Source organism: Mercenaria mercenaria, chromosome 3 (genome assembly GCF_021730395.1).
Source record: "Mercenaria mercenaria strain notata chromosome 3, MADL_Memer_1, whole genome shotgun sequence".
In the NCBI taxonomy this organism is placed as follows: domain Eukaryota; kingdom Metazoa; phylum Mollusca; class Bivalvia; order Venerida; family Veneridae; genus Mercenaria; species Mercenaria mercenaria.
The window spans coordinates 68,685,492-68,699,010 of record NC_069363.1 but is presented as its reverse complement, the minus strand read 5'-3'; the positions used below and the strand labels follow the sequence as shown (position 1 = coordinate 68,699,010).

General features: G+C 34.4%; 1 protein-coding gene across 2 annotated transcripts in view; it reads left to right on the top strand.

Moving 5' to 3' along the window:
• The window catches only part of LOC123524464 (solute carrier organic anion transporter family member 4C1-like), a 112,844-nt gene that overhangs the window by 57,137 nt on the left and 42,188 nt on the right, over positions 1-13,519 (top strand). For both annotated transcript variants that reach the window (XM_045302674.2, XM_045302673.2), the window contains exon 7: positions 5,699-5,950. In XM_045302674.2, the coding sequence (XP_045158609.2) occupies positions 5,699-5,950 (252 nt within the window). The remainder of the gene's footprint in view (positions 1-5,698; positions 5,951-13,519) is intronic.

Below are 13,519 nucleotides of genomic sequence, written 5' to 3'. Positions count from 1 at the left end.
TTTCATCTAGTGTTTCTATACAATTTGTATGTTTCTACACAATTGGTATAACCCGTTAAAGAATAACAGTGGTATACAAAAAAGCAAATCAGTAATAATTTGCAGGCATTAGAAAACATCAGTACATACGTTACCGGTTATAACGTATGTATCCTTGCACTTCGTGAAACATATGGACATGTATTCAAGATTGCTTGTACATATATTTAAAAGGAAAGAACATCAGACAAAAGAATGCTTGCAACAAATAGAGCCATTGGGAAAATAATATCCACTATATCTATTATCAGTAAGAAGGTTCCCATCAAATCTAATCAAATTCGAGATTATCAAGTTAGATTTTTTTAATATAATGACCTCCAAAAACAACTCAAGACAATGAAAATCTAAACAAGGAGGAGGATATTAAACTAGTTCTAATGTTTATGGCATCGTTTATATAAGTCACGTAAGCATCTCTCTGATAATCTGAACTACAAACAGATTGCCTCTTGTTTGTAAAATAAATATCCTGTTTATGAAAGTGTTTTACATTTCCTTCCAGAACAAGCAGTTTCCTAGACAATTATTGCTTTTTTGTTACTTTTAGATTTAATTTGAAACATATGTATCAACCCATTTCTAACCATAGAGTAAAGATCAAAAGCAGTTCAGTATATATAACACGTAACTCTGTAATGTTACTTTTTTCTTTCGCAGTAACACAGATAGTCAAAAAATATATCGACATTTTTTTTCATCGCTATGTCCTATAATTATTGATAGTTACGAATGTATCAATAAACTGGGGTAAAGCATTTAACATATGCTAAGATATGTAAAAAGTGCATTAAAGTGCTAATCATTAAATGTCTACTAACTCCTGTTGACAACTGCTTAAACATATGCTACATTATTACAATATACACTGGACAATTAGAAAACCAGAGACCTTTAAACACACAATCTATCAAGTGGTGCCAGTAACGTATGTATTGATTTGCACAATGTAGATGACTTGATAATATTTTACAGTAGTGTACAAGTTGCAAGAATTGAATGTCTATATTCTTGTTAAATGGAATGGATATTTCGATGATATTCAACGAGGCTATGCTATGAAACACCTATATTGCCGTATTAGTGACATTCGGTGTTTTTATCAAACTTACATTAAGTATTCGTCTATTGTTAGTCACAATATGGGATAATCCTTGTTTAGCCATGGCCTACAAATTATGTGATTTATCGCAACATATACCTTACTGTTATTAAAGTTGTAAATCCATGTGTAATATTGTAAGAGTCACCAAACAGTATAGGTAAAATAGCAACATGAGCATCAGTTGAAAGGAGTTTAAATTTCCCCACTTACTATTTATATACACTATTGCATCATAAAACCCACTAATTGTCAAAAGTATGGCCTTTACATAAGTGTCTATACACTGTTCATTAATTTCAAATGAAAATAACATATGTTTGTGTGTTCTGTTTTAAAACAAAAATGAAATTGTTTACCCCAACCCTTATTTTTAAGCTTAATTTAGCATATCTTAGGTGACAAAAGTAATAAAAAACGACAAAATAGTAACAACGTACACTTATATCCCATGAGTAACATTATTTCTAACTTTTAAGATGATGTAAATAACTTGAAACTCAATAGTGGGAAGGGAAATTAGTGAATATGAATATTCAATAAATATTTGTGTTTGGCGGCCATCTTGGCGGCCATCTTGGATTTCTCAACTTTTGCGTCCAGGCCAAACCAAATGGATAGCAGTTCCTGAAACTAGAGACCCTGACAAACATTTTGATATATAAAACTTTCTGTTGCAACACGTAGACCAGTTCGGTGCTCTAAACCTCTGTAGATTTGCAGCACTAGTACGTCCGTCTGTCCTTCTTCATATAGCCTGATCTAGCTTCTCAAAATCCTCTGCTTGGATTTAAACGGAACTTCACAGAAATAATATTATGAAGCCTTGTTGTGCGTATCCTCTGATTTTTTTTGTGCAGTTAGGGTCCCTTAAAAGTAGTTTTTGAATGAAATTTGTCCGAACTTCTTTATAATTAGCAGAATTTGAAAACAATTTCATAGGAATGATCCGTACAAATTCTAGCTGAGCATGTATCACGAGGTTCATATTTAAATGGTATTGTACTGAGTAATGGCCCTTTGATTATCATACATAAAGTCTGTGAAGATATTTTTTTTTCTGTAATGCATCTCCAACTTTCATTGAAGCCTAAGAGATTTATTGAAATAAGATGTGCATATTGTTGGTACATACTGCTCGAAATATTTTTCCGGAGTTATGTCCATTATTCATTTTACTGAAAAAAAATGTTCTGACTACTTCTCCTAGTATACTGTTTGTTTGATTTTACTGGAACGTCTTAGGTATGATAGTTGCAGGTCTATATTGTTCATAAGTTATGGCTTGTACGTTGAATGATTTGACGAATTAATTATTAGAGACAGAAATTATTTCGACAGGTCCTTTTTCATCATTTTGGGAACGCCATCAACACCAGTGAAATTAGAAAAATGCTCTTGAAAATTGTTTTATTTGAGAAAATTTGCAAATAAACAAAATCTATGTAAAGATATTTTAATGTAAAATATTAATGGACTGCATTTCAGTAATTGTTTAACAGTATAACTGTTGTTTTAATGACCAAAATATACATACAAATTAGCAAAACTATTTTAAACCGGCAAAATTCCTAAAAGGTAACACTAATTTGGGAATGTTATATTCAGAAAAGGGACATCGTTTTTCTTTGCTTTGGGATTACCTTTATACTGGAGGTAGATTTATAGGGGGAAAAAGCCCTGCTAGATATATTTGTCAACGCTTCATTTCAAAATTTTAGTCAAGATTTCAATGATAGTAGGAAGCGCTTGGTATAAAACCTTGTGGAGCGTATCATCGGCACGTCCGCTCGAAATATTGTTGCGGAGTTATTACTCTTAAAATCATTTCTAAATAGAATGAGTAGCAACCTAGGCAAGGGTCCTGCCGCTAAACAATTTTTCACTGATATATGATCCTTGATTTTTACACTAAAGTTCACATAACACCGTTAAAATTTTCACATAACACCGTTAATAAATTTCATAGTATTCAGTTACAAAGTTTACATTATTTATTTTACATCATTTTTTTTTTGAAAATCAATTTAGATGTAAACTGTCCCTTTTATACATTTCATTCCGCTATTGTGAAAAGGTAAATAGTTATGCATAATCAGTTTCGCATAAAAGTAATGCTCTGGCTTTTATAAAAATCACATTCTTTAATATAAAGACTATATATAAAGGTTACATCGCCAATAATAGTAAATATAGGCAAGTTGGCGAGCGTAGCGAGCCGAAAAGAAAGAGAATGGACACTGAAGGGTATTTTTATATAATGAAAAATGGAAGCTTTGCCGAAAAGGGAGGAGTGCGATCGCACCCGTCGCACCCCTCCCTTCCCCCCTCTGGCTACGCCCCTGCAATATATGTTTCTTTTATGTAAGTTAACATTAACATCCCCGTTTTATTTTATCAGCAAGGGAGAAAAATCGTTTTTAAAATATCTCTTAAGCATGATTATAGATTGATGAGCACTTTAATGTATAAGAGACTATCGAGAAAATAATGTAAAAAAGAGGATAATTTGTTTAGGATTGCGCACTCTAAGCACATAATTGTAGTCACTGAAACTGCACGGCTTCTACCAGTTTCATCCACTGGGGATACACCTTTTGATAGTTTAAAAATCTCTACACTAGCTTAAAGTGAACTTAGATGATAACCAAACTGTAATTACATGGTCTCCGATCAGTCTAATTTCAGTATGCACAGTTAATGGGTGTGACTTGTCACTCTGTTACAGCAACTTAAAATAGTTTGCTCTTTACATTTTAACATTTTCCATGAACAAAACAGCAACCATTACTTGCTGAGAACAGGTTAACTTGTACCGGTAAACTATCCAGGAACACTGGTCAGGCCAACTACCGTTACATAACAGAAATACTGTAAAAATCGGCGCTTGCCAAAACAAACCAATAAATGACTAAATGTGTTTTGAAACGCTCCCTAGACAGTCCGTATTCGATGTTCACAGTCAGACTTCACATAAACCGACAATGTCTATAAATCGGAGGTGGAGGACGAATGATTTCGGATACGTGCCTTCTATCAAATCGTCATGCCCTACCCGGGGACCGAAATCGCGATCCATAGATCTGCGCTCCTACTGAATGGGGTAAAAAAAAAGAAAGGAAGAATGCAGCGGTTGTGACTGACACTTGCTGTAACTCAACGGAACCTCTCTTATATCATGAATACTGAACTTGTTATTTCCAATAGCGTCTGTGGTATAAAATTTCAAAATAATGAAAAATTAACTCTGACCCGTAAAAACCAAATTCCGCCATCAAATTACGCGAACGTATGCGTGGAGCGGGTAATTAACCGGGCAAGCCCATGGCAACTTATCTTATGGTCAGACGTTACTAGGGTGGTGAAGTAAGGAACGAAATAGTAAAAATGTAAGACCTTGGAATGTGCGTGCGTGCGTGCATGTGTGCATACTTAGGGAGGTTTAGGGATAATATTAAGAAAAACAAGATACAAACAACCTTTACTCCCTTGGAGGGGCGGTTGAATCAAGGGCCATACGTCTGAAATCACAACCTTTAGAATATTTGAATCTGTTGTATAATATTGATCAATGATATTGTACAATAATGATACTTTCTGTTTGTGTTTCAAGTGTGAAAACACAATTGCATATGCAAATGTTCTTCATGTTAGCAGTGTTTTACAACGGTAAACGTGTTAATTGGTACTTTGAATAAGAAATGCATGTATTTGAAAAACATAACCTTTATCATATAGAAAGTATATTTAAAGCGACTTTCAAAATTAACATGATCAGTATTTTAAGCAAAGTTGTCGTATTGGCGTATGTAATACATTCTCAATGAAGTCGCCAATTTTACAGTTATAAGGACTTCTTTTGAAAGGAAAACTCTCTTTCTCACGTTCCATGATTCGTTTCACGCCTGTAGTGAATAACTGATGAATGAGAATGTAAAATACTAAGATTTGAAAAGAGATATATCGGAAAGACAGCCAAACTAAGCTATGTTGTTATTTGGGGATAGGGGTAGCGTAACGTAATATTTACGCGAAAATGAATTCGGTGACCCCACAATTTTTTCCCTTCAAGCGACAGAAAATAAAGTTTTTATGATCATGTTAGTTTTTTGTCAAAGTCTATCGTTTGGGTTTTACATGAGACAAGATTAACGCAAACTTTTTATTCATAACTAAACGTCATATTTGTCGCTCTGACGTCACTTTAACTTTGATATCGGCTTCAACGTTAAAATGATCTCCACAAATTATACACCATTTCAAAGACATTTTTAAACGAAAATATGATGAGAAACAAGCAAATCGATACTTGTTGACTGAACAGAACGATTTTAGAAAACAGTCTGACGGACGTGAAATTATGGTTCATCAAAAATGGACGTCAATAGTCGTGTTTGAAGGTTTGTAGAGAAAAAAAAGTTACAGAAATATCAAAAAAGTAAAATACGCATTCTATGAGGAATATGCTGAATTTTATATTAAACAAAATTTCGAAACGGAACCTAACAACTTCAAATAAGGCGCATTTCACCTTAAACGTTTTACTTTTTTGAGCAGCCGCAAAAAACGTGAGAGAAACCAGGGTATCGGAGACACATAATGATGGTGAAAGCAAGAGACTTGACGGTACACATTCTATTCGCCAATTTCCAATATTACTTTGTCGCCTGCTCAGGAATCCAGCCTTCTTGTGCGTTGCGTTTGCTGGTGCATTCATGGGCCTAGTAACCATCTCTATGGCAACGTTCCTGCCTAAATATATCCAGAATATATACGGTACAACGGCGTCTTCTGCTGCAACATACGCTGGTAAGACCATCCTTTTTACTTAGTGTTTAGAAATTGCGAGTGTCGTATTTTCGATATATGATCAAGGGATGTGTCTACGCGTTATTGTCTTGAAAATATTAAACTGCAAGCTGCAGATTTAGGCAAGTGGTGAAATAACAAAAAGCCATATTATTATTTCGTTCGCAATGGCTTTATAAATCAACTTCCATTAAATGAAATGATAGTAGATCTAAATAGAGAGTAAAATGAATGAGGTATAAGAAATTTGAAAATACTAATAACGATCGTGCGTAATATGTTGTAAGCCGCCATTTGCGATTTTTTAGTAGAAATGTATATTTTCCTACATTTGTTTACCTAGGCGTAACAATTCAAATAAGTAACCGATTTCTTTTTTTTAAAGTTTATATTGTGGATTTATGTATTCACTAAATAACAAGAACACGCATATTAACGTATGTGTAACCGGAAGGGGAATATGACAATTTTCTTTCGTAATAATAATCAATCAACATGTTATTGTTTTTATAATTTCTTTCTTTTATTTTACTTATTTCCTTCATATATTTATTTCTATAGATCTACAGTGTCCATCTCATAGACTTACAATTTCCTTAATCCAAATTCTGACACCACATTTACTTTCTAATAATAATTTGCAACTGTTATTTTATATTAATTTCTATATTCTCCTTATTAGCATTAACAGTCCGAAACCTTATTAAAAACTGTCTTTCCAAATCTTACAAATTTTCCACCAAAACCTTAATCCCGCCTTCCTAACATGCATGCCTAACTCTCCTATCCAATCAAAACACTTTATTTAAAATGATACTCCTAATGAGCTATATTAATTACCCGATGTGCAAGACTACAAGATCAAAGATTGTAACACCTACTTGATATTCTTTTCAAGTTGACCAACATTATGTATGAACAGACTGGATGCTGTGTTCTTGCAGACATCTATTTATGCATGGACTAAAATCATGTGTTTGACCAGTTAGAAGTATCTAATATTAATTAACTAATTGTAAAATAGTACCTTTACCCATCAGGTATTCAGACCATAGATAACTGAGCTATAAAGTGTATGATTACTTAATATATAACCCTTTCTTAAATATAGTATTATAAAAAGAAATTCACAATTAAAATCATATTAAAATCAATAAACATATTCAAAACTCTGTTACATACTCTCATTCCCTCTAAAATTCACCTGTTTACATACATAATTACATGATAACTATTCATTTTCTACAATATTAATGAGATGCATTAAGTAATCGAGGTGGACACATACTAAATACCAAAACAATAATCAACATTTAATAAACATATTCAAACATATTCAATAATGTAAATTCATAATTAATGTTATGAATTTCAAGTCATATAGGTTTCACTGTTCATTACAGTTTATTGCACCTGTGTCTCTTACATCACTTTCTGTGCAAAGTCTGAGCTTTTGTATGTATTTCTCTTCATTAATTGTCCCATTTATCTAATTATTTTGCACATTTTTGTATTTTTAAAACAGTTTTATATATCTACAACACTGTTTTATATGCACTTTTCTCTACTTTGCGAGTATAATCAGATTTCTATGTGCAATCTTAAGAATGACAGCAACAAAATAGTAAAATACTGTCTACATGCACATAATATTGACATTATTTGTCTGTAATAGCAAGAACATTGCATCATGGAGATTGGTAGTTTACAACTTTAAATTCCTCTCTTCTTTCAAAATATTTAGCCCATAACTAAACCCAAGGATAAATCTACAAAGTTTCTACCCATTTTTAGAACTAATATACGATAATATTTTACTGCTTGACAGTAACTTATAATATCATGTTCTACTATGGCACATGAATAACCTTCTTCATGCACTACCCTTTTGTGATCGATCACCTTTTACATAACCGAACCAGAAGTTCAGTATCAATAAACTCATAACTCGCACAGTAAAGTTGAAAATAAGGTGGGCGTTATATGTAATTGTAAATAGAAGTACTTACCTTTTCCCACCCCCTTTCAAAATTACTAATTGTCACAATTACTTAATTTAGAATGGCATTAGTACAATTACATTTCTATAAATACTGTAAAAACTGGTAAATAAGCGTATACGCTTATAATAATTTTAGTGGCACTTTTATTATTAGGTTATTTAACATTGTTCTGTACAATACGGAGATATATTTGGACGAGTACCCAGCTGAGAAAACCATATAAGCCGCTCGTATTGTACAGAACAATGTTAAATAACCTTTTTATTCTATATCTATTTTATTTTAGTTTGAATTAAATATTGTATTTCTGCCTTTTCCTGTATTTTCAAGACGCACAATCGAACTCTTTACATAGAGCGCCTACTTCACCCGATTTACATTCAGAACATTTTCACGCGTTTCGGGCTTTAAGTGGCAGGGGCCAATTTCGCATTTGGCCCGGGCACGTTTTTGAAATAAAATAGACATGCACTTTAAAGGCATTTATATTCAACTGGTTATTTATGATGTTTATAGAACTGAGGATTCCTACGTACGAGTAGTTATTGTGTAAAGTAAATATGTACTTGAATCGATTTTCCTAGCTCCGTGTAGACGGCCGGGTCTAAAGTCTTACCTGAGGTAACGGAATTCAGACGAAATGGAAACGGTCATTCATCCATCCAGATTCAGCTCAAAATAGCGGAAAAAGTAAAAGGTTATGGGACATTTTCTTCCCACCATTATTTTCATCTGGCCACATGCTTTAAAAATATGCATGTGTTTTAGGCCAGTGATTTGCAGATAATACGGTACAGGTCGCGCAAGGTGTGCATTTTGGGCCATTTTTGCCTCAAAATTTAGTGTCCTGAAACCTGCGTTTTACTCGTTTTTATCACAGAAGCAACAGAATCGGCAGGCTGAAAATGTCACACAATGAAGTGCTAAGTCTATGCAATACATTCGCTCAACATTTGCCTTGAATTTATCAAAATTGGATTTTTCATGATTTTTTTCGCACTGGTATCAGCGCAGATTTGTGGAATTTTCAAATTAACTGTCCCTTGCCCCCTTATCGTATGTTTAACATGGGACTGTTGAACTGTCCAAAACGGAAAAAATACTGGATTTTTGTACGCACGTGCGTCCAATACGGTAATATATTGTACGGTCACGTGTTGCAAATAAACGTTCACGATTGGATAAATAAAATAGATAGAGAATAAGAACCTATATTTGATATGCGCTTATACTTAAGCCAAAAGTATGCGCTTATATTTGATATGCGCTTATAGACAAGCCGTGTGCGCCTTTTTTTTTATTTATTTGGAAAATTGACAGTGCTTACCGCGCTTGAGAAAACGAAAGTAAAACATGGACACGGACATGCGCAATGAACTACTTCCTTTTATTGCATACAATATGTTTACATAATGAAAGCATAATGATCATATTGCAAATAATGTTCAATCTCTCGGTATCTTGGACTCCGATTTCACCATTCTTATTAAAGTTTTAGTGTTCAAGTTATGCTCCTAACAATCCTATTCTAATTTCTTTTCACTAGAATAGGATTTGCGTTTAAGAGGCATTATATCTATTTTGTTTTCACAGATTTACACAAGAATGACAAACTGTAATGACAACGGAAACAGCATTACTGGTATTCAAGCATTTTCTATTCATGAAAAACAATTACTACGGTATAATACCGTTAATTACGTCTTTTTGCTGCATTCTGTTGTTTGTTTACCAGTAATCGGATATGCGCCTATACTATCGAGACAAAATTACGGTAAGGGCATGACATGCGCTTATTATCCCATACGGAATAACGGTAAGGCCGTATGCGCTTACTTTTGATATGCGCTTATTTACCAGATTTTACAGTAATTCCAACTTAACTATTTAATACCACATTTCAGGTTATTGCAGTCGTAGACTAATACAACATAATTCCACATTCCCATATCTCTGTATGATAATACTATTTATATGTGTTGCTAAATATTTCTGGTCATTCTTACATTTTTTTCGGGTCTGTCTATGCATATGTTTTGTAGGTGAAAGGTTTTCTTTATAACTGTGGACGCTTTCGGACTTTTCCTGAAAAGGTTTATTTAATGTGAAATCTTTTCTCACATCTTCTGGCAAGTCATCACCAACAACCCATAATGTCCTACTTTTACTTAGCTCGTTCCTATATCTCACATTATACACTACGCGACCCTTATAATTCGCTGCTTGTAATACTTTTTCAAAATCCAATTCTTCAGCACCATTATCCTGAACTTCATTTTGTTCAACAGTCTGTTCATCATTCTCAAACTGTAACTCAATGACATTATTGCCCTGTTATTCTATGGGAGTGTTTGTGGGTCTCAAACTAGGATAAAAATATGGTTTTAATCTGTTAGTATGCACAACATTTTTAACGGCCTTATGAGTTTTTAAATCTCGGAGCCTGCAGTTAACTTGACCTAGTTTCTCAGATACATAGAATGGACCTATCGACCTTTTTTGTCAGTTTAAGGCACAAACCTGGTTCAGTTCTAGGATTGTATAACCATACATTATCTCTGACTTGATAATTTTGCGTCTTTGCACTTTTGTCAAAGTTTTTCTTGTACTTCTTCTGAGCCTTTTCAGTATTCTCTCTGACTAGCTCCCTGCATACAGTTTGGTTCTCTGTAATGTGTCTTAAATGTTCATCTTGACTAGTTCCTGCAGTTGCTGTGGGAATTAATGCTGTGTCAAGTGGTAACCTACATTCACGACCAAACATAACATAGTATGGTGAGTAACCTGTAGAGTCATTTGGACTAACACGATAACTGAGCATGATACTTGGTAACAACTGTGCCCAATTGGTCTGTTTCTTGTTACAGAAGATTCGTTACCTTTGCAATATAACACTGTTCATGCGTTCTGCTAAAGCATTGGTGGCAGGGTGATAGCTGCTTGTGTTAATCTTACTGATTTTGAAAATGTGACACAGCTCTTTTATCAATTTTGACATGAAATTGGCACCTCTGTCAGTCAGTGTAGAAACAGGATAACCATACCTACAAATAATCTCATCGTATAACCTCCACGCTATCTCTCTCGCTTCCATAGTAACTAATGGTAAGGCTTCACAATATTTCGAAAATGAATCTACCACAAGCAATATAAAACGATAACCGTCATCTGTTTTGTAAAGAGAGCCCAAAATGTCTATGTGAATTCTTGATTATTGGTAAAGGCTGAAGTAATGCCTTGTAATGTACGTAACATTTTGTTTCTTGACATGGTTCACATGACTGACAATAAAGTGTAATGTCCTTGTACATGGACGGCCAAAAGAACTTGATTCTTGTTGCCTCATATGTCTTTTCAGTACCATAGTGACCTCCACTTAATGCATCATGACGAGACTTATTGACTGCATCCCTAAATTGATGTGGAACTGCTGTTTCTTAATGTCAGTCCATTTGTGACCTTTTGACCTAGGATGATACAAGTGCTGCAGGTTACCCTCATCAAGCTCATAGAACTGCGCCTCAGCCACTAGTCTATTTGCTTCGTTCCTATCTTCAGGTACCTTTCCCTTTTCTTTATACTCAAAAATAGGAGTCAGTTCTTTATCAGACAACTGTACCTTCCTAGGGTTTTCAGGCGTTAAGCTACTTATTTCAACAAAGTGTTTAGCAGCGTCCAACTTACCATAAACTTCCATAGCACATATCATCTCAGACATATTATCATTTTCACAACTAGTTAATAACGAGTTCACTACAGGAATATCGGTCTCTGTGTATTCAAATGAGTATTCTATTACAACTGATGTTTCGGGTTGAATAAAACATATCTGAGGATCAATGGGCAAATCATCTGTATCATTGTTATCAGAAGGGGCGGTCAAATCATTACTTTACTTCCTTCTTGATAGTGAATCAGCATTAGAATGAAGTTTATTTGCTTTATTCACAACTTCGTACTGATATCTTTGTAAAAACACAGCCCACCTACCTAACCTACCACTTGTCCTATTGTCTCTCAGTGTTCTTAAAGTTGAAGTCTGGAAATGCCAAAATTGGTGCTACAGTCAGTTTTTGCTTCAGTGTATCAAAAGTCAGTTGACATGACTCGGTTCATTTAAATACAGAATCTTTACGCAACAAGTCATTCAGAGGTCTAGCAATTTTAGCATACTCTTTGACGAAACGGCGATAATAATTGTCCAAAGCGACAAATGAAATGAACGAACCTCTGCTTGAGTTTTAGGACAGGGATAGTCTGTGACTGCAGATACTTTTTCTGGGTCTACCCTTGTGAATTAAAAATGTGTACCAAGAAGTTAACCTCCTGAGCCGCAAAAGTACACTTACTCGGCTTCAAGCATAAACTAGCCTTACAAAACCTATCAAACACTGCAGACAAGTGACCTAAATGTTCCTCAAAATTGTTTGAGAAAATTAAACAGTCATCTATGTACACTAAGGCATACTTGTAATTTATACCGAGTAAGACCTCATTCATGACCATACTGAAAGCTGCACTACTTTTCATCAATCCAAAGGGTAACCTGTTAAAGTCCCTTGATGCGTAACAAACCCTGTTCTTATTTATTTATTTATTTGGGTTTTACGGCGCACCAACACAATATAGGTTATATGACGTCAAACAGGACTACAAATTTTGGTTTCACATCTCATTTACATCGAAATAAAAACATGAGGTATGGAATCAAAATTTGCATACCTGCTGGAATCACAGAGATACAGCAAAACCAAGTGTTAAGACCCTATTATGATCATGCAAGGGTAAGGCAGTGATTCCAATTCTTTTCATACATAGATCGTCCCAGAACCATCTTTCATTTCTGGATCTAGTTCTATCTTTCATTTCTGGATATAGAGAAATCTGAAAGAACCATTGTGCCTTGTCTAACACGGAATACAGACTAGATTTTGATTGACCTAATGAATCAACAACATCCTTAAAATGTGTAATAGGAAAGTTGACAGGATGTGTAACTTTATTATTTACACCTGTAAATCTAAATCTTCAGTCTGACGTTCAATTTCACGCCTCTGTTCTGGTGTAACTCTATATGGACATCTACGGACTGGAGGGGCATCACCAGTTTCAATCCTATGGGGAAAATACTGAGTATGGCCTAACTCTGAAGTGTCAACAGCAAACACATCTTTATTTTTACCCTGGAACACGATTAATTTAACTGTTGTTCCTCGTCGGCATTATTCAAGTGAAGAATGAAGAAACATTAGCTATTCTGAAAAAGTATAATCTTTTGAAACACAGAGGTAAACGGGCTGGTCGCCCGAGGATAAAGTATAAAGCTGATGTTCACTTGACAAATTTGACCCAAATTAAACTAGATCATACATTCATATTAAACGCACACAGAAAGAAACAAATGAAACATTCAAATTTGACCCAAATCAAACTAGATCATTCATTCTTATTAAATGCCCACAGAAAGAAACAATTGAAACTTTCAACAGTGAACATAAGGTCTGTGCGGGGAAAGTCTGCTGACCTTCTCCAGCACATATTGGAGGAGGGTATAGACCTCTGTGTG